Raw genomic sequence first — 25,482 nt, forward strand, 5'->3', positions numbered from 1 at the left:
GATACACAGGCCAGTTGGTCCAAGTTTCTGGACTATCATAGCCAAAGAGGGTGCAATTATAAGCTAGTTGCTAAAAACCTATCTTACCTGAAACTCCCTATTTGGCTGTGTAAATTCTGATTTCCCATAACCAAAATAAACACTGAAGCTGATCTAAGGTTGCAAATGTCATTCATAGCCTCAAATTGCAAATTAACAAATTCCTGAAAAAAGTTTCAATATGAAATTCTAGAATCAGAACTCAATAACTTATTCAAAAATAACAATGCCCATCTTAAATATTCCAGGCAGGAATTCTTCTGAAAACAAAGGCAAGAATAACATTTGAGTCCTTTCTATAGTCCTACTGCAAGCACTAGGCTGGGGAAAACATATAGATGGAGACCAGTGACTTCACAACTTTCTGAGAGTCATCCTGGTTTGAAAATTCTTGCATTTATTCAGTTATCTCTGCAAAATTCCAGGCCAACTCTTTTAACTCAATTAAGTTTCCACATCTATAATATGGAGATCACAGTCCCAGCCCTTATTACTTCATAAAGGGATTGTGACAATCCATCAAGATGCTAGATGAAAACTTGCTTTGTCAACAGAAGTTTTCTTGTGTTGTTAAACTCTAATGAGCAACAGCTCTAGAGTAAATATGAGGCTAAAGTAAGATATTTCTATAGCACAAAATCACGGAAGGATCACATATTCATGACATCTCATCTGTCACTGAGTTTAGCAACATAGATGAAGGGCCAGTAGGGCATCTCCTGCCAACTGAATACAAAGAGCTGGATGGTAAGGTATGCATATAATCTCATACCCAAGAGGCTGAGGCAGGAAAATTAGGAATTCTAGGCCAACCTGAGCTACATAATAAAACACTGTCTGGGGTTGGGGGAGAAGAAAGAGAAGGAAGAAGGGAAAAAAGGAATAAGGAAAGAAGGAGAAGGAAAGAAAAACTGAAGGAAGGAAAAAAGTAAAGGAAAGAAAGGAAAGGGAAGGAAGGAGGCGGTCTGGCTCTACTGTCATTAAGGCCTGTCACTCCTCACAAAAAGAGCACAGTTCAGCCAGGCACCGGTGGCCCACACCAGTAATCCTAGCTACTCAGGAGGCTGAGATCTGAGGATTGCAGTTCAAAGCCAGCCCAGGCAGGAAAGCCCTTGAGACTCTTATCTCCAATAAACCACCAGAAAACTGGAAGTGGCGCTGTGGCTCAAGTGGTAGAGTTGAAGAGCTGATTGACAGTGCCCAGGCCCAGAGTTCAAGCCCCATGACTGACCAAAAAAAAAAAAAAAAAAAAAAAAAAGCACAGCTCATTTTCCTTCTTCCAAGATGGTAGCTCACAGTCTAACCTAGGTAACAACATAGGAAGAAGGGTCCAGTGAGATGGTGACCTACTTTGGCCAGGATTGGAAAAGAGCCAAACAGATGAGGATACAAAAGCAGTCATAGTCCTTGCTAATCCTAGAGCCTGAGAAAGGCATTTCTGCCATCACAGGGAGAATGGAACCAGGTGATGATGGGTTGGGGTGAGGGGAAATCCTGAGAGCAAGGCATGCAGAGATAGCTCCCTAGAAATTGAGAACACAAGACATAGAACTGATGACAGGAGTTTTGGTGACAGGCCAATGGCTGTCTAAATGGCAGGGGATAGGGGGTACAGGATAGGAGCAGCTGTCCTGGGCCATGGCACAGACAGAAAGCTGGCTAGGTTTTCTAGGAGGGTATTCAAGCAATGCTCAGAAGCTCTGAAGTTATCATCACTTGGAGCTGAGACAAAGCTGGACTCTGCTACTTTCTCCCATGATGGAGGAGAAGTTAAGAGGCTCCAGTATTCTGGGATGAAGTCTGCCTGAAATCAGAGGTATCAAGAAGTTGCTGGACAGAACTTGACAGGAGAGAACCTGGTGGTGAGAGCTCAGGTTGATGGGTGGCAGGAAGGGAAAGCAGAAAGATGGTCTGGGTTTACAGCAGGTTTTGCAAGGGTGTGGTTAGAAGAAGCTGGTCCAGTGAGAGTAGAGAGAGAGAGAGAGAGAGAGAGAGAGAGAGAGAGAGGGAGAGAGAGAGAGGACAGGACAGGTGGTAGAAGCTGTTGGAGAGCCCAGGAGGAGAAGGATCTGTGAGGCTAGACTGTGCCAAGAGAGTGGGTGACAGGTTGATAGAGTGGAGAAGAGAGGTACAGGAAAGAGCAGTCAGCCAGAGAGTTGGTGAGGCAGAAGACAGGCTGATCAGAGAGTGTACCAGGTGGGGCTATATTTGGAACTTTAACCCACAGGCACTAGGGAGCTCCTGGACTTGAGCAAAGTCAAGGCCAGGTTTGGGGAGAATGGCTGTATGGAAGCTGCTGACTAAACTGGAAGGGGCAGTGAAGGGAGAGGACTCAGATTGTGATCACCTGTAAGGAGGGTCAGCCAATCCCTAAGCCATAGTAGGACAGTGGCGTGGGAGGACAGGGGGTAGGTAGAATTTTAGAACGGCAGGCACAGCAGCCAGAGACAGATGGTGGGATGTAGGAGCAGAAGTGAGGTAGGAAACCATGATGTCAATTTGAGCCTCTAGGACTTTGAAGAAACAGAAGAAGAGAAGATAGTTTTAGAAAGATAACGGTGGACTTGTTTCAGAGCAAGAGTTGTTTCCTGAAGAAGTCTACAACATGCCTTGATGGTGTCACGCGGCTCAAGGGGAGCACAGCCTGGACAAATACTTATTAGGTGTCAGGCATTATCCCAGGTGCTGGGGAATCAGCAAAGAACATACAAACAAAAACTCCTAACCCATGAAGCTCCTATTTTGTTGGATTTTCTGGAAACATTTTTGTTTGTGTGCTAATGAGATGTATGCAAACCAGGTACTAGTAGCTCACGCCTGCAGTCCTACTCAGGAGGCTGAGATCTGAGGATTGTGGTTCGAAGCCAGCCTTGGCAGGAAAGTCTGTGAGACAATTATCTTCAATTAATCACAGAAAAAGCTTAAGTGGCACTGTTGCTTAAGAGGTAGAGTGCTAGCCTTAAGCAAAAGGAGCTCAGGGATAGCCCCCAGGGCCAGAGCTCAAGCCCCAGGATGGGGAAAAGGATGTATACAGTTGGAGTAGCCCTTGCAACTTTCTTCTGCCTCAAGAGCAAATGTGACATCTGGAGCTACAGCAGCAACAAGGCTATTAAGCACTTGAAATGTGGCCAGTGAACGCTGAGATGAGTTGTAAAATGCAAACAAGATTTCACAGATAATATATAAAAAGATGTAAAATACCCCCAGCAATCATTTTTTTATTCACAACATGCTCAGATTATGATATTGTTACATAACAATTCAGATTATGATAGAAGCAACATGAGGTTAAATAAGAGGTCACGGAAAATTAACTTCACCATTTCTCTGCACATTTTTAATGTGGCTACTACTAGAAAAAAATATATGCATGCAGTACTGAGGTTTGAACTTGGCCTTGCATTTGCTAGACAAGTACTCTACTACTTAAGCCATATCTCCAGCCATTTTTTTTCTTTATTTTCTGATAAAGTCTCATACTTTTTTTACTTGATTGGCCAAAGACTGCAATCTTCCTATTCTTTCTACCCTTGTAGGTGGGATTACAGATATATACTACCATACTAGCTTTGTTTGTTGAGATGGGAATCTCACTAATTTTTTTTCCTGGGTTGACCTCAAACTATAATCCCCCTAATTTACCCTCCCAAGTAGCTATGATGACAAAGGCAAGCCACCACTTCTGGCTCAGTTCACATTATATTTTTATTAGATAGATATATTTTCATTAGAACACAAGATGCTGAACCTCCAGCCATCACCTCTCTACTTGTTTAGAACAATAAGCCTCTGTTTGTTTTAGATTCTATGTTTTTCATCAGTTGCTTGCAGCTGAATGCAATCAGGAGAATGAAAATGTGAGTTGGGTCTCATGAACTCAGCCTAGGACCTCACCCAGCAGACAGGAGGGAGACAGAAATAATCATATCTAGTGATAGAACTCTCTGCTATGGAAAATATGGATCTCCATTTTTTTTTTTTTATCATGAAAGAAACCACAGTGGAAGAAGAGCCTGAAGCAAGCAGTGATGAGGGAGGCCAGGGCACATCTTCCAGTGTGGGAAGCAGAACATTCAGCTGCTTCCTGGTTGCCATGGTTTCCTTTTGCCCCACCCAGCGGCACACATTTATTTGGATAATCCTGGCCAGCAAGTCCCTAGGGCCTTGTGCAATCCTGGGTGGGCCAGGAACTGCAAGATGGTTTTTATTTTTCTAAAAAAAAAAAAAAAAAAGGAAGACCAGCTCCAGCCTCACAAGCCTGTTGGCTGATTTCCCATTGCCCTTGGAAGCTCCTTGAGCTGCCAGACGCTAGCAAAGCCCAAACAAGGCTGTGGTTACCACTCCAGCCCCACAGAGAAGGGATGCTCAGGGCAGTGCTGAGAGGCAAAGTCGACAGACTCTTCAATATGGAATCAAAAGTGGCTGGGTCTACAAAGCCACTATGGAGCTGTGGAGATGTCAGGGCTCACCCGGGACAGCTCTAGAACAAAATCCTTCCACCAAGAGTTCATTTCATCCAGGCCTTATGCCAACTTCCTGTGCTGAGATAAACTAGACATCGCCTCTGTCCTCAGGGAGCTCACAGTCCAGAGGAAGGAGACAAAGCAATCCACATGGGTCTCTGAGTAGCCAGAAAATGGTCAGGCTAGGTAGCACCAAATCCAAACTGGAACTGGGATAAGAGAAAGGAGGTCGGGGGACTCCCAGAAGGAGGTAAGTCACAAAGGGAGCTGAGTCACAAAGGGAGCAAGTAGGCTGAACCCCTGTTGGACACTAAGATCACGGATCCTCTGTGGACTAGAGACCCTAAAACTCCCATTATATGATCAAAATTTGAAGAATATATGTATATTCAATTTGACATGCATGTGTTTGCTCCTCTTCCTCCTTTTCCTTTCCTCCCTTTTTCCTTTTTTGTTGTTTTCAGAAATAGATTATCATTCTCTAGTTAGGCCCCAAACTTGGAATCCTCCTGCTTCCTGAGTTCTGGGATTACAGATGTGTACCACCATGCTCATTTGGGTTCTTAGAGAACATGTACCTTTACTGATAAAGCAAACTTCTATTTTTTTAATTTTAATTTTAATTTTTTTTTAGCAAACTTCTTATAATGAAGCCAAGTTTCTCAAACAATTTTGGGGGGCTGTAAGGCACCATGGAAGTGTTAGGTGGTAATAATAGTAACAATGTTGTGGTCATAGGAGCAGCAATTCTACCCATACTGCTGCTGAACCCATTCAAGGTTACCCAGGCCAGACTTCAGGTCTCAAATGGTGCCCACTGATGCCCACTCCACAGGGACAAAGACATCCAAGTACGTGGTGACTGCCATGGTACCTCCCTTTGAAAGGATGACTCTTTCTGGTCCTCTTGAACTGTTGGTGGGACTGTCTCCTCCAGAAAGAACAATATGACAATGCCTGTAATTTGTGTGTGTGTGTGTGTGTGTGTGTGTGTGTGTGTTCAAGCCAGTATTGGGACTTGAACTCAGGACCTTGCTTGGCGCTTTTTTTTTCTTTTTGCTGAAGGCTGGCACTCTGTCATTTGAGCCATATCTCCACTTCTGGATTTTTGGTGGTTATTTGAAGATCAGAGATTCATGGGCTTTCCTGTCTGAGTAGCTAGAATTATATGTGTGAGTCACCTGTGCACAGCTCTTGATTACTTCTAATACTTAATACAACCTAAGTGCTACATAAAATAGTTAACAGCTATAGTAGTTGTATTGTTTAGGATGAAATAATAAGAAATGAGTCTGTACAGGTTGAGGACAGTCAAAATGTCTTGTGATTTCTGTTTGAATGCATGGATGCAAAACCCCATGAGAAGAAGTCTTACTGTATGCTCATAGGCTGACCCCAGTGTAGCTGAGCTGATCACTTTGTGTGGAAACAGCCAAAGGGAGAGGTTTTGCTTCTTAGTATGATGTCTAGGCTCTGGGCTGGATCAGTCTCAGGTACAACATGCAATGAATACATCTGAACCCACACTCCATGTGGTGGAGGGTCAGATGAACCAACTATAGCCCCGTTGGTCTCTAGGCCTGAGCACTTTTTCCTACAGTGGGGCAGGTAAGTAGACAGATCAGAGTTCAGCTTCTTCTAGTACAGAATTTCATGCCCCTGAGAATAATCCTGTGTTATGCCTATAACTGTCCATATTAGGTAAAGTGGTACTTAACCTGCTGGGGCCAGCAGACTTTACCCCAGTGGTGACTTCAGAGGTCAGGAATGTCAGATAGGCTTATCCAGGCAGGAGATAGCAGCCTGGTACTCCCAGCTTCACCCCTTCCTTCTCTCATCCTCCCTGCCCTTCCTCTCTGCTGCCCTGCTGGGCTTCACTTAAGTGATTCGGGAGTCACATGACCAGCTGGGCCTGAGCCCCACACTGGGAAGGCAGGCACCTGGGAGGCAAAGAAAAGTGTGGGACACATGCAAGAAGATGAGGGATAGGCTGACTGTGCTGGGTACTCACAAAACACAGACATACCCCTTTAAAAAGATGGTAAAGGAGTTTTCACTATATCATAGCCCCATTCTTGCTGCTGATGACAAAGGTCCATGACTCATTTCCTGTGAGCCTGTCTTTACAGCAATAAGGTACCAATGCCTCATGGTCTGTATGATCACTTGTGGCTACTCAACAGTCCCATGGGAAGTGAAAGAAAGAACTCTGAACTGGATTGTTGTATACAGGGGATACAGTCCAGTGAGAACCGGGGTTCCTCATCCATAAGTCTCCAGGTTCTCTGAGTTCAGGACTCCCTCCTCAAAGCCTATCCCCTGTAGGTCTTTCTCCCCATTTCCTCCTACCATCCATCTATCCTTTCTGCTTTTCTTGGCTCTCACCAACCCTCCACTCCCCCACATCCTTTCTTTCCCATTACACAAGCAACACCTTCTTCCTGGAATTTGTCTCTCTGCCTGTGTTTCCTCTAGTTGTTCCCTCAGCTTTGCAAGGCACATTCCTACTCACCCGTCAAGCCCCACATCATTCCTCTTCCAGGAAGCATTCCCAGACTACCGCAGTCACAATTAGTCATTTGTTTTCCTATACTTCTGCATGCCAGTATGCACATCTCTCTCGTCGTACTTAAGATGCTAATGATAATAATGGCAAATTGTTATTATGGTTTCTGATTGCTTATGATGTGCTAGGTAATATTGTCAGAGCTTAAGATTGCCTTATTCAAACTGGGTGCTGATGGATCATGCCTGTAATTCTAGCTACTCAGCAGTCTGAGATCTGAAGATCAAGCTAGTTCCAAGCTAGCCTGGGCAGTAAAGTCCATGAGAATCTTATCTCCAATTAACTACCAAAAACTGGAAGGAGAGCTATGGGTCAAACTGGTAGAGTGTCTATGACCTGAGTTTAAGCCCCATGACTATGACTACCACCACCACCACCAGCAACAACAAAAACAACATAAAAGATTGCCTTATTTAATCCTCATAGGAACTCTGAGGAAGGTGCCATTACTAATCTCATTTTATAAGAAATGGCACAGATATTATGTAACCTACTCAAGACCATAGAGTAATCAGAGGCCAATAAATATCTAGAGAAGTCTCTGGACCACAGTAACTCTACAATAACTATTGACCCCATAAATTACTAAATAAGAGTAAAAATGTAAATAATTATATTTCTATCTTCATTACAGAAAACTCAAGAAGAACTTCCCATTCATTACTTCTGCCTTCCTATGCATTCAGGGCCTAGTTAATGTGTAAGGTACTGGAAACATGGTTAATGGAAGAATGAACAGAAGAATATGAAATCAAACTGAGAAAAAGCCTGAACTCCAGCACTGCTACCCATTGGCTCCAGCTAAATAGCCCAGATTGTCACCTGTCAATGTGGGTGACAATATACAACATTCTCTTATACAGCTTCTGACCTTTAATGTAAAGGTTTACATAAAAAAAATGGCCAAGTCCATGATTTTGTGATCATGGCAACCTCACTCTTAGTTATTTATTATAAGTTCTTCTGGGCTGCTTTCCCTGGCCACACCTGGATGTAACACATGAGCCAGGTGTAATCCTAAGGCAAAGTCAATATCAGTCCTGAAAATATTAATTTGGCTTGATCTTTGGTTCACTCCAGTCTTATCCCAAGTCACACCCAGAGAAAGAATTATTAAGAGCCTGATGAAACTCTCATTAATAGTACTAAATAATAAACAATGAACTCACATTAGATTATGCAAGTGATACCTGAGCCATTGCTCTGGAGATCTTTGAGGTTATTCTGTTTGTCTCCAGGCATCTCTGCCAGAACTCTTCTTCTCTGAATAGATCTTGGTCCCCTATCATCTACTACCACCACATGCATGCATATATGCACACACAAACACAGATACCTGAGCCATTGCTCTGGAGATCTTTGAGGTTATTCTGTTTGTCTTCAGGCATCTCTACCAGAATTCTTTTTCTCTGAATACATCTTGGTCCCCACCACAAGCATACATGCATTGTGTACACGCCCACGCACGCACGCACACACGCACATGTGCACACACACACACACACACACACACACACACACACACGATAAATGCTGGTGAAATACTAAAGGCCATGGCTTCTTCAGGTGATATGAGATGTGTCTACATCCCTGAAAAGGTAGGGATCTGGCTGAATTGTATCTGTTCTCATCTTAACCTATGGTTAACCAAGAGCATGACTCTCTGCCTGGCACCTGTTAGATTACCTGGCTTCACATTTATGATCAGCTATATGTATGCTAATTCCCAGGATGTTTTGTTTATATAATGCTAAGTATAAACCACTACACTAAAAGAAACAAGCATGTGTGACCAAGAAAGTGTCTTCTACTTGGGAAGAGAGGTAAGACCCCTCTCCTGTGGTTTTTAACTTGCAATAAGGAATATAAGTATTAATCATCTACATGTGAATCCAGTATGGGAAGATTTAGCCCATAGCTGGAACAAAAGTAACCAGCTATTGTAGAGGACACCAGTCACTTTTGTGCCTTATCTTGTACCCCACATCCTCTGTGTCAGTCATTTGATGCTTGAAAAAGCAGCTGATCACAGTAATTAATTGGTCCAGAAGTGGACCATTCAAAATACTGCGAGAGTTTTTTTCTCAATATTAAGCTGGAAGAGAAAGCTCTAGTCTTTTGAGTCATGTAGCTTTGAAAATATGAACAAGAGGCTACAAATACAAAAGAAAACCTGTCTGTAGGAAAGAGAATAACACCAACACAGAGAAAAATATCCCACAAGAAAGGATGGATCCAATGGGACACATCAAATGTATCTTCTTCTACTTAGTACCTGGGTAGGTTTTATGAGCTAGACTATCACACATTTAAAAGGCATAAAAACTTTTGAACAAACCCCTCTTACCCAGCATCACTAACAAAAGATATTTTCTTTCTCTTTGTTTCTCAGGTGCCAACAATGTCCTACCAACCACAAGATGTGAAGACTGTTACTTCAAGCCTAGCTTGTAAAGTAAGGACTGGTCAGACAAGCCAGGCAAACCACCTGGCTGGTGACTTTTGAAACAAGAACATCTTCATAGTGGCCAGCCTTCACTCATCGCCCTGCTGGATGACTCACTTTCTGATCACCAACAAAGACCTATGACAGTCACAGAGTACTGAGTGAGTGGGGCGATGGCATCTTCTAATAAAATAGTTCTGGAAGCCAGGTGTTAGTGCCTTATGACTATAATCCTAGCTACTCAGGAGAATGAGATACAGAGGATCACTGTTTAAAGCAAGTCCTATTGGAAAAGTTCTGGAGACCCTGTCTTCAAAATAGCCAGCAAAAAGCTGGACTAGATATATGGCTTAAGTGGTCAAATGCCAGTTGTGAGCAAGCAAGCTGAGTACAAAGGCCTGAGTTCAAACCCTAGTATTGTCAAAACAGAATAGCAAAACTAAACTGAAAAACAGTCTGCAACTCTCTGGAGAGAGCAGCATGGATCCAGGGCACCTAACTTATGGGACTTCTATATGCTATTTATTTGAGGGACTGTATTTGAGTATGTGGACTCATTAAAAAAAGAAAAGCTACCATACACAACGACTGGGAAGGGTAACTGATAACAAAGAGCTTTGCTTCCTCTACCTCTGAGACCTACTCAGTGAGATATGAATCATGAAGTTATGACTTAGAAGATAGACATGGAAGGAATGGCACCTAAGACACAAGTCTCCCCCTTTCCCTGGTACCCTCAGGTCTTCCTCAGGCTACAAGGCATCCGTTTATGGGCAGGCACTGATGGATGGTTCATGTGCTCTTAGAATTCTCTTCCTATGCCCCATTCAGTCTGCACCCTCAGTCCATAAGGAGCTCAGCAGCTGTTTCCCTAGGGCAATGCAAAGCAGCCATATCCCACAGTAGACTCAGCAGCTCCTCATAACCAAAACAAAAACACAACAGGCCTGATTGCCATGGAGAGTTCAATCCTCTTGTCCTGGGATTGGCACTGACTGGAATTCCAAGGGCTCTGGCTGAGCTACCTCCTGAGAGGTCTAAATACAGTACATTCATTCTTAACCTAAACATACAGCCTGGACCAGTGCCCAGGCTGACAGCCCCTTGGGGCCAGCAGCAAGTCTTGGCTTCTAGCTGTCTGTTGGGTGGTGGCATTTCAGAGATTGTGATGCTCTGCTTGGCCCGTGTTCATTGTTGCTGCCTGAGGCTGGACTATGGGGGATACAACCAGCTTGTGTAGGGTTAACTCCAAATGTACTTCTGAGTAAGGAAATGCATCTTGGAGAAAGGGCAGGCAAATGGAGAATGTCAAGGTGTCAGGAGGAAAAGATAAAAGAGAAAGGAAAAGAAATTAAGAATGAAAGATCTCCTTCTTAGACAACGAATTAAAAAAATCAGAGGATCTTTCTAAAAACTTTGTTTGCAGAGAAGCACAACTCTGTAATTATGTCTCTCTAAGGGACTTTGGGATTAAGCCCTGGAATTAGATAGATCAAAGTTATCTTCTAGTTCTCAAATGGCCCAAAGGGTGACTGCAGCTATTAATCAGATCATGGACATAAAGTGCTTAGCATGTAGAAGCTGCATGATAAACAAAGGCAACTGGAGGTACAATTTGAATAGGAATAGAAATAGAACAATGGCAAAGATTCACTTGACACCCTCCACCTTGCCTTTGGTTTTCCTTCCTTGGAAAGGGCACCAGAATGGTGACTGAGGCTGGGTGTGGTGGCTCAAATCTGTAATATTAGTTACTTAGAAGGCTGAGTTTGGCTGGATGGTGGTTCAAGGCCAGTGTGAGCAGAAAGTCTTATGAGACCTCTTCTCAACTGACAGCAGGGCACAGTAGTATGCATCTGTAATCCTAGATTTAGTGGGAAGCTTAAAATAGGCAGATCACTCTCTAGGCACATTACATAGGCAAGAGGCAAGAACCTATCTCAAGTATAACTAGACAAAGAAAGAGCTGGAGTTGTGGCTCAGTGGTAAAGCACCTGCCTCTAGGCCCTGAATTCAAACCCTGGTATCATTAACTAATTTTTTAAAAAGAAGCATGGCTGAGGCTGCCACAATGAGCTATCCTAGCCTGGATACTTGGAGCATGTATAGACAAGGAAAACTTTCAATAGAGAACAGTACAACACTTATCTAAGAACCTTAAACTAGTAAAATAAAAACAGTTCCGTAATTCCCCATGTCACCTCAATTACATGAAAGTGAGAAATGTCTGGGAGGGTTTCCCTTACCTTGGTATTCATACATGATTTCCCTCGCTTGTATTCTTTGTGGGAGCCACGCTTGTCCAGTTTGTACCACAAGGCTTTGGCCTTCCAGGTGGTCACACTGGACTTGAGCTTGGAGTAAAAGTTTCTGTGGTCCAGAGGGTCTAGGTCTAGGAGGCGTGTGAGCATGTTGAAGGCCTGGAGGGTGCCTTTGCATGTGGATGCCTGGACAAAGTTCTCAAAGACATGGCCCACATGGGTCTGCTTCTCATCCTCATTCTCCCCCATGGTTCAGGAGCTGCCTGGAGCAGTGGCGTAGAGAGGGCAGAGGTGATCACCATGAAGTACCTGGAGAAGCGTTACACCTGCAAAGGTAAGTGGAGACAGAGGTGAGCCTCAGGGGAGATGTGGGGGAGGGAGGATGGGTACTGAGAGGAAAAATGAAATTCCATTAAGATGGTAAAATGCTGATGTTAGTTTTTAGTACTTAACACTAAACCTAGACCATCTTTGGAAAATGTTCAATTGTACCTTCCAACCTGGCACAATGCCTTTGCTGGCAATCTTTCTCTCACTGCCCACTCTTCTCCCTAGCTGTAAGAATCACAGATTGTTCAAAGCTATATATACCTCTGCTAATGTCAACAGGACCCAGTCAGTTGTGCTAGAAGCCAGATGGCTCCGGAAATGGTGACTAATAAAAAGAATAAGCCTGCAAAGTACACCAGACTGAGCATCACTGAAAGTCCACCATTCTTGGTGCTGCGAGTTGATCTGTGAATATGACACAGGAACATCATATTAGGGCATAATAAAAATCTCAAAGCATGTCATCTCCTCTATCCTTAGATTGACCCTTGAAAGTTTTTCTTCACTCATCACCAAGGACAGAACTTTTTCCCACATGGGTGACACATGGCCCTCACTTCATTACAACAGGCAAAAGGAGGCCATGCTTGGTAAGGCCAGGCTGTGAGCTGTTTGCAACAAGTGCACAAGCTGAAAGGAAAAAAAGTTATGGGTGTTCATTCACATCACAAAAATAGCTCTCCCGGGTTTTGGCCATGGTCCTTTCTTTCTGTACCACTCTAACCTCAGGCATTTCTTATGAAAGTCATTTCAGTTTCAAAGGAAGAAAAATAAAGTAGAGCTGATTTTTCCAAAGCATTGGCTATTTTTTCCTGAGTGCAAAGCTAGTGCACCAAGACCAGTGTGGAGGAGCTGAGGTTGGTCCCGCTGTCAGGAGGACTGAGGGGGTCTGTAAACAGGAGGGCTCAGCAGGGGAAACTCCCCAACAAGGCCTTCAGGCAGCTGCATGCTCTCCAATTGCAAACGTTTATTGAGGGCACATTTTGGGTTTGTAATCTTAAAAGCAGAGAATGGTGGTATTGTTTTTGCCAGTATTGGGGCTCCAACTCAGGGTCTGGGTACTACTGTACCTTAACTTTTTTTGCTTATGTCTGGCGTTTTAACCGGAGAGAAAAGTCTCATGGTCTTTTTAGCTCTGGCTAGCTTCAAACAGAGATCCTCAGATCTCAGCCTCCTGAGTAGCTAGAAGTATATACATGAGCCACCAGCACCCAACTCTAATTTCATATTCACTCAACAACAATTAACTCTCCTTTGGTAAGTGTTAGGAATCACTAGGTGCTGGAGATGCAGAGATGGCAAATCATAGTGAGAAAGACAGAAGAGTAGAGCTGAAATCAGGCAAGAGAAAAGCATTCTGGAATGGGAACAGTAAGTATAGATGGGATGCATAAAAGCAGGTGGCCAACAGAGTCTCAAGGAAGCCAGAAGGGCCCCAAAAGAAAAACTGCAAACCAAACTTCAGTTCTAGAGGTGAGGGAAACTTCATTACAAAACTGGGGAGTGGACACTCCAGGCCAAGGAGGCACCCTACAGAGGCACACCACTGGAAAAAGAACAGCTACAGAGTCACTGCAAGTTCAAGGGGTCAGTGGTTAAGGACTCCTGAGATGTTCATGGGATGGGATGAGGGTGATGTCCAGAGCAGATTGTGGTGTGTGTCCCCTCTAGGCCACATGGCCCTTCCCTAGTTGCTCTGCCTGGCTTGGAGGAGACAGATTCCCTCATGATGTGCTTGGCTTCTCTCACATTCATGGCACTCGCTCTGGCATCCTTCACATAAACACTGCTGCTTCTAGGGTCTCAACTTCCTCCCACGTGCCATACTTGCCACCCAGAAAGCATAAACGGAAAGCAGGACCCAGTTGCTTTGCAAGGCCTATTAACATTTCCAGACTTTATCTATCTTTGGAAGTACTTTGGTGCCAGCATTGAACACAGGGTGCAGTAGCTTGAGAACAAATATAAAGCTACTGGGATTTCACTGAGGATGTGCAGGTGACTTTCAGGACTTAGCCCCTTTCTTCCTCTGTAGGTTTCAATAAGTCACATAAACACCAAGCAGTCTGCTGAGAGGAGGAGGAGGAAGGAAGCCTGGATAATGGTGGATCCTGGCCTGGGAGGTACAGCAGCCTGATCCATCCTACAGGCAGATTGTGCCTGGGAATGCAACAGATTGAAAAAAAAAATTCAATTTTGCAAATCAGTTGGCTAAATTCTCTAGATTGCCAACTCTTCCTTGTCTAAAATTGCACAGGGTTTGGAGGTAAGAAGGTAGATGTGACTCCCAGACAATAATTTACAAACTAGAAGAACTTGTCTCCTCCCTCTAAGGAAAAATGAACCACTTAATCTTATGGCTCCAGTGGAAAAGGAGCCAAATGTGGTGCTGAGGGCCTGTGGTGTGGGTGTGGGAGCTCCAGGAACTAGCTCTTATCTCTGGTGTGATAAGGGAAGGTGGAGGGAGATGGCCAGACAGGAGATAAGCCAGCCTTGGACATGCAACCCCCTATCACCATGGCTGGCAGTAGTACCAGGCTCAGACCTGTCTCCCTACCTCTAAAAGGTAAAGTCTCAGCCTTTAAAACTGGCCTAGCAAAGTTTAAGTCAAAGATCTTAAAGATGACATTAACACCCAGGCTGGGCAGTGCTCTTCATTGGACAACATCAGAATACTCAGTCAAATAGACCTGACATGACCATAGGCAAGTTATCTCATCTGCCTCAATCTCAGTTTTTCTCATCTGTAGATGGGAACAATAGCACTCTTTTCACAGAATGGTAAAGAATAACTAATCTGATGTGTTTAGCACTCAAGATCTATATTACTGTTCTTCCAATGGCCCAAATGTCACCCAAGCAAAGAAGGTGAGAAAGGAAACTAATTCATGACTGATTGCTTACACTAGCTTCCCAAAGGGCAGGGCCTGTTGTTCAGTGGCAGAACACTTACCTAGTAGCAATTCAAAGCTCTGGGTTCAATTCTCAGCACCATAAACAAAAGCTAAAACAAAAAAATTGTACTAGACTAGCTTCCAGGTCAATTACATACCTTAATACTACAGAGCACAGACTTTCAATTCACAGGACCTGGATTCAAACTCACTTCTTAGTCCTGTAACCTTGGATAAATTATTAAACTTCTGAATTTCAAGAGGCACATATGTTAAGTGGAAATCCTACAGAGTAGCTTTGGTGGTGAGTGGAGATACACAGGTAGAGAGTAATGTTGGTAATGAACTGGGAAGGGCCAGTCTAGCACTCACAAGGGTACAGTGAGTCCAAATTTCAGGTCTCTACTTCCCCAGAACTTAGGGTGCATTACCTTTTGTGAGCAGGCTTCAAGAGGTACAAGAGGTTCAAATGTGTTAAATCTAAGGATGCTGGGTGGCTAGCTCTTGTTAAAGCCTGCCTCTTTAACTACCACCCAGCTGCCTTTTTGGTTTGACATGTGATAGAAATAGAAGTAACTAGCTGGAAATATGAAAGGTTCTGTGTTTTCTGGGAAGAGACAAGATGTGATGCTCCTGTTTCCAAGAATAGCCTTGAAGCAGCTTGGGTTTTGCCCAACCAGAGTCCCTTATTTGTGGTTCTTCTGCTCCCTTGCCGATGTGACTTCATGAGTCACAAAGCAGTTCCCTTCCCCTGCCTCTGGCCAGTGCATACAAACACTTGGGGCCTCAGACTTCAGGTGACAGCATTGGTAATGAACTCATCCCATAACAACTGGAAGCCAAGGTCAAGGTCTGTGCAGAGTCCCAAGACCCTTTTCAAAGCAGATGAGATCTCATGAACCCCATTCTGCCTGTGCACACTCACATTTAGGACTTTTATTCCTTCTGTCTCTCACTTGCAATAACAGCAAACCATGTGATCAGGCCTTGAAAAAATGGTGGCATTCATAGGAATTCAAGGAGGCCTGGAAAAGATACTGCACAGAGCTAATCCACAAGGTAGCCATTTGGCCCAGGAGAAAACCTCAACCTTCAACCTCATCCTCAAGGCCCACAGAAAAGTTTCAAGGTCAGTGCAACCTAAGAACAAAATCCTGATGTTATTTTATAGTGCCAAGCTATCCAAGCCTACCATTTCCCTGTCTACCTCACCAAGGAGGCATGGGGCAGGCTCATCAAGGACTTGGGGTGTTTGCCCTCTGTACTTGCAGGGGATAGGATGCACTAAGAGCTCCAGTGCGAGCCTCACACATAGGCAACACTTAGTTGTGGCAACCTAAATGCAACCTATGGTGGTGGCTACATCTCTGAAGTGCCCAACATGTGCAGAAACACCTGTTCACAGAGGCCTTGCAGACCCAACAGGGCTCAGCTTCCCATTTAACTGTTCATCAGGACACTACACAGATGATTGAAAAACAACAACAACAAAAAGCAACTCTACAGTTGGGAAGGGACAAAAAGGGCCACCACATCCCGTGTGTGCTCTCTTTCTGGCCAGATGCCTTCGGCCATCTCTTGGTTATCTCCATGATGCAGTATACATTGACTCCTGGCCCATTCTGACATCTGCCTGGTGAAAATCAGCCTCAAGAAGTCTTAATGGGAGCAAGGGAGAGAAGAAAAGAGGGGATCAGTGAGGGAAGGAGGGTGTCTGTTTCTCCAAGGGTCTCTCTGCTGCTTGGTCTTGTCCTTGAGATCACCTATGGCAAGTGGAAGCCTTCTCCTGCAGGACGAACCCACATATGCACAATCTTCTCACCTGTGCCTATACTGCAGAAAGTCTAATAAGGGTCTGGCTACAGCAGAGCCAGGATACTGTCACCTAAGTGCCACAGGCAGAGGCATTAGACCTTCTTTGAGAGCCCATATCCATTTGCCTCTGCCCTTCCAGCCCTGCTCACCTTCTCCATTCTTCAATGGCTTGCAGACATCACTTGTCTGGCTTGAAGTGCCCTCATGCCTCCCCACTTCCTAGCCTCCATCCACTTCCTTTTGGAAGCCATGCACAGAGCCATGTCGTTGGATGATCCAGTAAGTCTCCACCCTGCAGGGTCCTGCTACCTGGATGATGCCCAGACACAGTGTGTTCAGACAGCAAGGGGGAAGGCAGTCAGGCCACTGCTTGCCAGGCAATCTCACTTGCATATCCTAGGGGTACTCAAGACAAGTCTATAGCTGGTATATCCCTTCCTTTTCTTTCTTTCTGCTTCTTTTCCCCTCCCTCTCCCTTAGAAGGTTTTTTTTTTTGGGGGGGGGGGAAGGGGTTGGTCATGGGGTTTGAACTCAGGGCCTGAGCTCTGTCCCTAAGCAATTTTGCTCAAGTCTAGCACTCTACCACTTTAAGCCAAAGCACTGCTTCTGTTTTTTTTGTATTTGTTTTTGTTTTTGGTAGTTAATTGGAGATAAAGAGTCTCAAGAGTTTCCTGCCTGGTTTGGCTTTGAACTGTGATCCTCAAATCTCAGCCTTCTGAGTAACTAGGATTACAGGTATGAGCCACAAGTGCCCATATTTTGCCAAGATTTGACTTGTACTCAGGGCCTCACACGCTCGCTTAGCTTTTTCACACATGGCTGGTGCTCTGTCACTTGAACTATACCTCCACTTCTGGCTTTTTGCTGCTTAATTGGAGATAAGAGTCTCTCAGATTTGTCTTCTTGGACTGGCTTTGAACTGAGATCCTCAAGTGTCCACTTCCTGAGTAGCTAGGATTATAGATGTGAGCTACTGACACCTACTAGAAGAGTACTAAAAAGGGAAAAGTAATTTCAGAATTTGCCCATTTTCCTCTTAGGTAATGCAATGATAATTTTGCCATATGTGTTTGCTATTTTATGTGTATATATGTATCTCTCTCTGTATGTGTGTATACACTAATATACATGTATATGGATATATGCATGCATTTTATTTTTCCACAACAATTTCTAATCATGCTGCACATCTTTGCCTATACCTCTAAGCTCCTCTTCAGAACTTACTAGGATAAGCATAAAACTCTACTCTGGAAAAAGTGGAGCTCAAGTCCCACCTTCCCTCCCCTTGGCACTGCTAAGGTACTTAGTGCTCTGGACACATTTATGCAGCCTCTTTATGTCCATCATTTCATTTAATCCCACTGGGTTGATAGGGAAGACTGAGTTTCTGGCAGAAAGGGGAGGCTGAGACAAGTCTGCTTTCATCTCACTTCAGAATCTATACTCTCACCCACAGACCATGGGCTCACACAGCAGAAATTGCATTTCCCCAAGTTGAGGCATCTCCTTCCCCTGCCTGTCAGTTTTAGCACAGGAAGTGGGTCTTATCTGTCTCACCTTCCTCAGGCCCAACAGTGCTAGGCCACTTGGCTCCATCACACTAGTTATTTCCTCCAGGAAAGACAAGGACAGCCTACATGGAGACCTGCTGTTGGCCTAACTAATGAACTGAGTTAAATTCTATTCAATGGATCATAGGGCACACAAGGTCAGTGTGGCATGCCACTTCCCAAAGAGTCATGACCTTTCTATGGCAGTGTGAAATGAAATGATGACACCATCTACATCTGGCTGGGGTATGCCTGTGGGACCCTTTAAGAGAATGCATATACATTGGCAGAAGCCTGTGTACCTACTAGACAAACCTGCAGACAAAATTTCACAGAGAGACCATCTTACTACAAGTAGTTGGTAGACTAGTTTGAGGGCTAGGGAATCACATATTGGATACCTGGGAAAACTACGAGCTCTCAAAATTGTAGTTGCCAGGAGATCAGCTTGTCTCAAAAGATGGATAGGAAGAGGAATGAGAATGGCAGTTGCCAGGGACTGGGCAAGGGGGAATTCAGAGTTTGTGTTTAAGGGGCAGAGCTTCAGTACAGAAAAATGAAAATCTTCTGTGGATGGATGGTGGTGATGGCCATACAATATGAAATGTCCTTAGTGCTACTGAACTCTCTGAACTGCACACTTAAACATGGTTAAAATGGTAAATTTCATGTTATGCATATTTTACCACATAACAGCAATATATAACATAACAAAACAGCATATAAAACAAAACCACCATGTCCACCACTTAAGAGTGGGAGCTGCCCTAGGCCAGGGTACAAAATGTGTGGCCTCATTAATAATGAAGTTAATTTCTAAAATACTGAATTAAGATGTAACAGGCAAAATAAATCATCATACTAATGGAGGAAATTTGTTGGATTTTAGTAGGTGAAGTGCAACACATTTAACTTTTTGCTTGTAGTGGGGATTGAAAACTTGGCCTTTTCATTCAAGGCTTTGCTGGTGACCTAGAAATGTCACAGTTATCTGCTTGGGGTGGCTCCAAACTTCTATCCTTAGATCTTAGCTTCTTGAGTAGCTAGGATGCTAGACATAAGCCATTGGACTGGTGCAATTTTATTTTTTCCAAAGTCATCTAATCTTCTCTCAGTCTTCCCTTCAAAATTGGATCTAGGAAGCTTCTAGAGGTTCTGCCAAGACAACTTTTATATCTTGCTTCCTTTTTTCAGGTAATCATCACTGACCCACTTCCTCCCACTTGGATTTGTGACGTCCCTTTCAATATTTCAGGGAAGCTGGGGTACTAACTCATTGGTCTTTGTTCCCATGGTCCACCACACATGGCTCCATCAGGAAGAACACTCCTACCCCTGGGTTCTTGCTGTCTCTGCACAATGTGACTCACAGACTGCATTCCTCTGGACACAGGGAGCATTCTTCCTTATAGTGAGCAGTTTCCTCTGGAGACCTGTCCACATTAGCCCAGATCCATTGGATGCCACCAGGCTTGAATGAGTATAAACAATGGCCATGTAATCCAGCAAACCCTCAAGTCAGGGTTTCAAGTATTTCTTATTAACGAATGTCTACCTTGACTTGACTTCCTTTTTTTAGTAAGTTTTTTTTTTTTTACTGTGAAAATACCATACAGAGGGGTTACAATTACATGAGCAAGGTAATGAGTACATTTCTTATCAAGCATTGTTGCCTCTTCCTTTGTTTTTCCCCTACCATCCTTGCCCTCCCATCTCCACGACTACACCCCTCCCCAACCAAAGTTGTAAAGTTCATTTTTCAACATAGCATCTTGTACATCTCATTGTTGGAATGGGCCCACCTGTATCCCTATTTAAACAATTTGTTGGGGCTGGGAAGGTGGCTCAGTGGTAGAGCGCTTGCCTTGCATGCACGATGCTCTGGGTTCGATTCCTCAGCACCACATAAGCAAAAAGAAAAAAGCTGGAAGTGGTGCTGTGGCTCAAGTGGTAGAGTGCTAGCCTTGAGCTGAGGGACAGCGCTCAGGCCCAGAGTTCAGGCCCCACAACCGGACCCAAAAAACACACACACACACACACACACACACACACACACACACACACACACACACACACACACACAACGTTTTTCCCTTCCCCTTCCCAAATTATACCAACATCAAATACAGTGAAAATGGGTTATACTGTGAGGGAGGGACATACAAAGCAACCAAAGTTAAAAACAATAGCAAGAAAGAAAATGCCACTTGTGTCCTTATCTTGGGGTTCATTTGACCTTTTCTGCTTGTCTCAGACATATACTAGTTATTGCAAATAAGGGAAACCATGGGACCTATGTTTCTTTGGGCCTGGCTTACTTCACTTAATATAATTTTTTCCAAGTCTTTCCATTTCCTAACAAATGGGGCATTGACTTTCGGATTCATAAGGAATATCCTGTTGTGCTAAGGAGCTTCTCCATTTACAAAACAATGTACTATGCCTGCTACTTTTCTGTATACCACAAGGACATGAGAGTAACTCCTAGTCCTCATGGACTCCTCTCCTCCCATACCTCCCTACACTGACCCCTTTCCCACATGGGTTGACCTCTCTCACAGAGTTCCCACAGCACCCTGTACTGACTTGCATTAGTCAGTTATTCTGTGCTTCCATATTTCTAGTTCCTAGCACAAGGCCTCCTCTCCATTAACATGTGCTAATGGAATGAACATTCAATCTTTGGGAACATATTTATTGACATTTAATGACCATCTATGAAGTCTCAGGCAATGTATTAACAGCTTTATATGTATTAAAGTCATTCATTATTTTAACAAACCACTGTGAGATACTAACTAGTGGCATCTGTATTTTCCAGAGAATTTAGACAAGTCTGCAATTTGTCCAAGGTCATAGAGTCAGCGTGGGAATCCTGTGACTGGAGGTCCCATAGCCTGAGAGGCTCTTCAGAGACATCTTTATTCCAAACTGCTTCCACACAAAGTGAAGTGGGTGAAGCCAACCATGTACAAGGACTGCTTTTTACACCAAAACAGGAACACAGCCTCTGGTGTATACCTTATATTCATGATTCTCCCACCCTTCCTTAATCTGTCCCCAAATGCCAGGATCTGTAGTAAGGATACCTCAATGCAATGTTAAAGGAACACAGTAGCCAATACACTAATAAACACTCAGTTGAGAGGTAACCTTCCAGCAGTGGTGGGTATGGCAGAGAAAGGTGAGCTAAGGTCTAGCCTAATTGCTCCTTTCCTGAGGACCCTTCCTTACAGCTGTGTGAGCCCAGGTGATTACATTCTAGGACACAGAACAGAGCAGGAGGGACTTCTGTCACTTCAAAGACAGACCTATAAGGACCTCTTACATCATGACTCTCCCTGATCCTCCCTTCCTCTACAGCACAGAAGTCCTGAGATTCACAAGAAAGATGGCAGAGCCACAGGTAGGAAGGAGCCAGTTTCCCTGGATGCTCACTTGGAACGAAGACCTATACGACTAGAATACATGTGAGAAATAAACTTGTCATACCAAAGTCATTGAGAGTGGCTGCAAGTGTCACCTAATAAGCACAATAGCCATTAGTGGTGGGAATGTTAACTTGGCCTATGTCATCATAAGGCATCCCCTTCAATCAGAAATAGGATCAATCTCTCACACTAGTGCTGTTGTAGGCTAACTTATAACAATAACTACTTCTGTCATTCTATGTCTTACTTTCCATTAGGAACTCAATATCCTGGAAAAGTTGCTTGGCAGCCTAGAAATAAGCCTATGTACCCCTCTATGTAGGCACTCACCCTATTGAAAAAATTCTTCTATTTGGCATAAAGCAGGAGACTGGGAAAAATGAGCTAGTTTCCTTGGTTTCATCAATACCCCTAAGTACTTGGCTCCTGAGGCTATGAAAATTCAGGTAATACGGCAGGAAGAAGGTGGATCTCTGAGGCACTAAGCTCCCCCTGGAACAAGTCATGAACAGCAGAATCTCTGAAAATCAAGTAGAGGAACTTCTTGTCATGTCAGGCTCCATGGTATCCTCAGCTCATACCTGGAATGATTAACTCCATACCTGGGCTCCAGGTAGCCCAAGACAAAATCTAGGCAGAGACTGTTGCAGTTCTATGTGGAGAGAGAGGAGTGACTCATTTTCTCTGTAACCAGCCTTCAGCATCTGCAAAGGTAGGACTACTAGAAGCATCCTTTCCATTGAGTCTACCTATTAACACTGTATTTCTGGAACTTGCACCTATGGATTTAGTCTGATGCTAGGGAGAGGCCCTGGGAAAGAGGTAAAGAGTCATCTAAAAGTGAGTTTATAAATGGGTTTCTTGCACTTGCATGCTCATTGTGTATACAGCACTGAACCTAGGAGCCTAGAGTGACTGCGGACACATCCCATCCAGAACTGCTCATGGCACAAAGGCCATGGTCTGTCTTACAAAGAAACCTCATTTTGAAGAACTTGATTCTATTTTTCAGTTCTCCCCCAAAGAAGTCATTGCCCTATATGTCTTTATTTTCTGATTTGTAAATTATAACTCCCTAAATTGTGTCCAAATTCAACCTATTAGATCTGTTTGCTTTTGCTAGAAAAGACAAGGTTACTTCTAGTTTACACACACACACACACACACACACACACACACACACACACACACACACACACACACGCACACGCGCACGCGCCAGCCATTCATCAGGTCTATGTCACCACTCACTGTTCCTAAATCCCATTGCCATTTAGCAGTCTTTATCTTGCCTGGTGTCTATCTGAGTTTTCAGGCTTTTGCAGAGTCCTCTCTTCCTCACATGAAAGTGGAGCCCCTGACCTTTGCCTTATAGGACCTCAGCCCTCCTACAGTACAGCAATGTCTGTACTCAAAGGCTACAGCTCCAATGCACATCTCTCTGCTGCATTCCAGACCACATATCAACTGCAACAAAAACATTTCCCTGGCTATCCCTGAAAAACTTTGCCTGTGATCCTTCACCATACCTGACCCCTGCCACGCAGCTCCAACCTCCATGAACAACATTCTCATCACATGCTTGGAATTCATATTCATGGTCTTTTCCTCACCTTAAAGAGCCCATTTCCTGTCTCAATAGGCTCACCTCAATCACTCCACCCATTTCCTCAGTGGTCTCACCCACTGCCTCTTGTCCTTCCTAGAGGTCTCCATCTGCTCACTGTAATTCTCAAAGTGCCTTCGTCAATGGCTTTCCTGACTCCAGATTCACCTCCCATCAATACTCTAACCTCATCCCCAATCTGTTGCCTGAATTCTATCAGAAACACAAGATTCATGTCCTGATATCCTATTTCTGTTTCAGATCCCTCAGCAGCTCCCCCGATGCTCCACAGGGTGAGGCTCAAACATCTCAGTAGAGCAAAACAAAATCCACCTCTGTGTCTAGCCCTCATCTACCCTTCCATCCTCTTCCCTTCATCCCTCCCCCAGTCCCTGGTCCTCCAAACTTACAGATCCAAATAAGTTTCCTGACACTGAACTCCTTCACACTCATCCTTGCTTTCCTCTGCTGATCTGGAATGCCCATCTGGCTCAAAGCCCTCCTGGCTTTATTACTGAAACTTTCAAGGTAGTAGAATATCACAAGTCCCAGTTTGGATCCTGGATCCTGGAGTCAGTAAGACTGATTGCAAAGCCTAACCTACTACTTACTAGGCGTGTGAGATGAGTTACCTAACATCTTCAAACCTCAGTTTTCTCATCCATAAAATGGGGATAATAATAGACCTGACCCACTGGGTCCCTCAAGGATAAAACAAAATGATGCCTGACTAGGCATCATTATTAATGATGTTCTTAGCAGCATGGTTCTTCTTTGAAGCTTTGCCTCACCTTTCCTTCATCTCTTTTCCCACACTGTACTCTATGGAGTTCTTAGGATGGTTTCCCTTACACACACAGTATGGACCACGCCACCAGTATTTCATTTAGCCCCAAGCACTAATCTCATCTGGACAACTAATACATAAACTTCTTAAAGAAAAAGCTAACTGATATCTTGTTTCTTTCTATTCCCTAGAGCATTTACCTCTGAGTATTCTGTTGATATAACCAATGAATCTAATTCAAATAACTCAACATTTTGTTCTATGTCCTTTTTTTGGAACTAACTCATCTATTGATGAGTTATCAAATTTTGTGTGCATAACCCCAGTACCCATGTTCTATCTGCTGCCAGTAGGTAGTAAGTACATGTTTGTTGAATGAACAAATATTCATTACCAATAAAACTCCTTCTTAGAAGGGACAGGACTACTTTCACTTCTAAGATTTTAACTTTGAATTACAGCCCTTTCATTTTAGGAATAATTTCTTGATACAAAATTACATAGCTTTGCTGTTTATATTGTTACCAACATTATTAATGATGTAAATAACACATTCTCTAGCAGCTGGCCGGCTTTGGTATAAATAAGAAGTGTTTGTTCCTTCCAGGAAGCATTTGGTCAGCCAGCAGTCCTGCTGGCCATGCTGCCCCTGTAGTCCTCACATAAGAGCTTGTAAACAGTATTCAGCCTTTACAAGCAGGTGTGTCCACCTGCACAGACAGGTGAGCCCTGCCTGACTCAGAAAGGACAAATGGGCTGTTCAAAGCCTATCAATATGCCCACATACTTGAGAATTCAGGATTAGGATTTAAATGCAAGAACTCTAATGTTACAGAAAGGAGCACGGCAAAGCAAAGGCTCCATGGGCAGGTTCTTGGCAGAAGTGTCCAGACGGGGGACATTTAGTCCAATACAATGAATAAACAGCAGCAGCCACCAGAATGGACTCTACCCTGCTGTCTCCAGGACCAGTACTCCCAGCAGCTTGTTAACTGCTATTGATGTGTGTTCTAAGCCCTGAACGTAGAACTCTTTTTCTTGAAGTGATGTGGATCAAAGGTTACTTATCACATAACTCTCTTTGCTCCAAGGACCAAAGGGGTCTTTTCTGAATGCATGCCAGATCCTGGATAGCACACAGAAAACAGCCTTCACCTGTTCACTTATTCCCTACTTCTACCAGAAGGCAGAAAGGATTTGCCTACTGCTTGCTTATTCATTAATTCATACGTTCATTATAATTCATACATTCTGTCAAGCATGTGCCAGGCAAAATGAACACAGCTTAGCC

General features: G+C 43.9%; 1 protein-coding gene across 3 annotated transcripts in view; it reads right to left on the reverse strand.

Annotated features, from left to right (window-relative positions):
• Mical2 (microtubule associated monooxygenase, calponin and LIM domain containing 2) overlaps positions 1 to 25,482 on the reverse strand; it is a 200,880-nt gene that overhangs the window by 145,018 nt on the left and 30,380 nt on the right. For all 3 annotated transcript variants that reach the window (XM_042691530.1, XM_042691528.1, XM_042691529.1), the window contains exon 3: positions 11,761 to 12,101. In XM_042691530.1, coding sequence (XP_042547464.1) covers positions 11,761 to 12,024 — 264 coding nt within the window. In that variant the 5' untranslated portion in view covers positions 12,025 to 12,101. The remainder of the gene's footprint in view (positions 1 to 11,760; positions 12,102 to 25,482) is intronic.

This window comes from Dipodomys spectabilis, unplaced genomic scaffold (assembly GCF_019054845.1).
Source record: "Dipodomys spectabilis isolate Male_0828 unplaced genomic scaffold, ASM1905484v1 ptg000145l, whole genome shotgun sequence".
NCBI classification, from domain to species: domain Eukaryota; kingdom Metazoa; phylum Chordata; class Mammalia; order Rodentia; family Heteromyidae; genus Dipodomys; species Dipodomys spectabilis.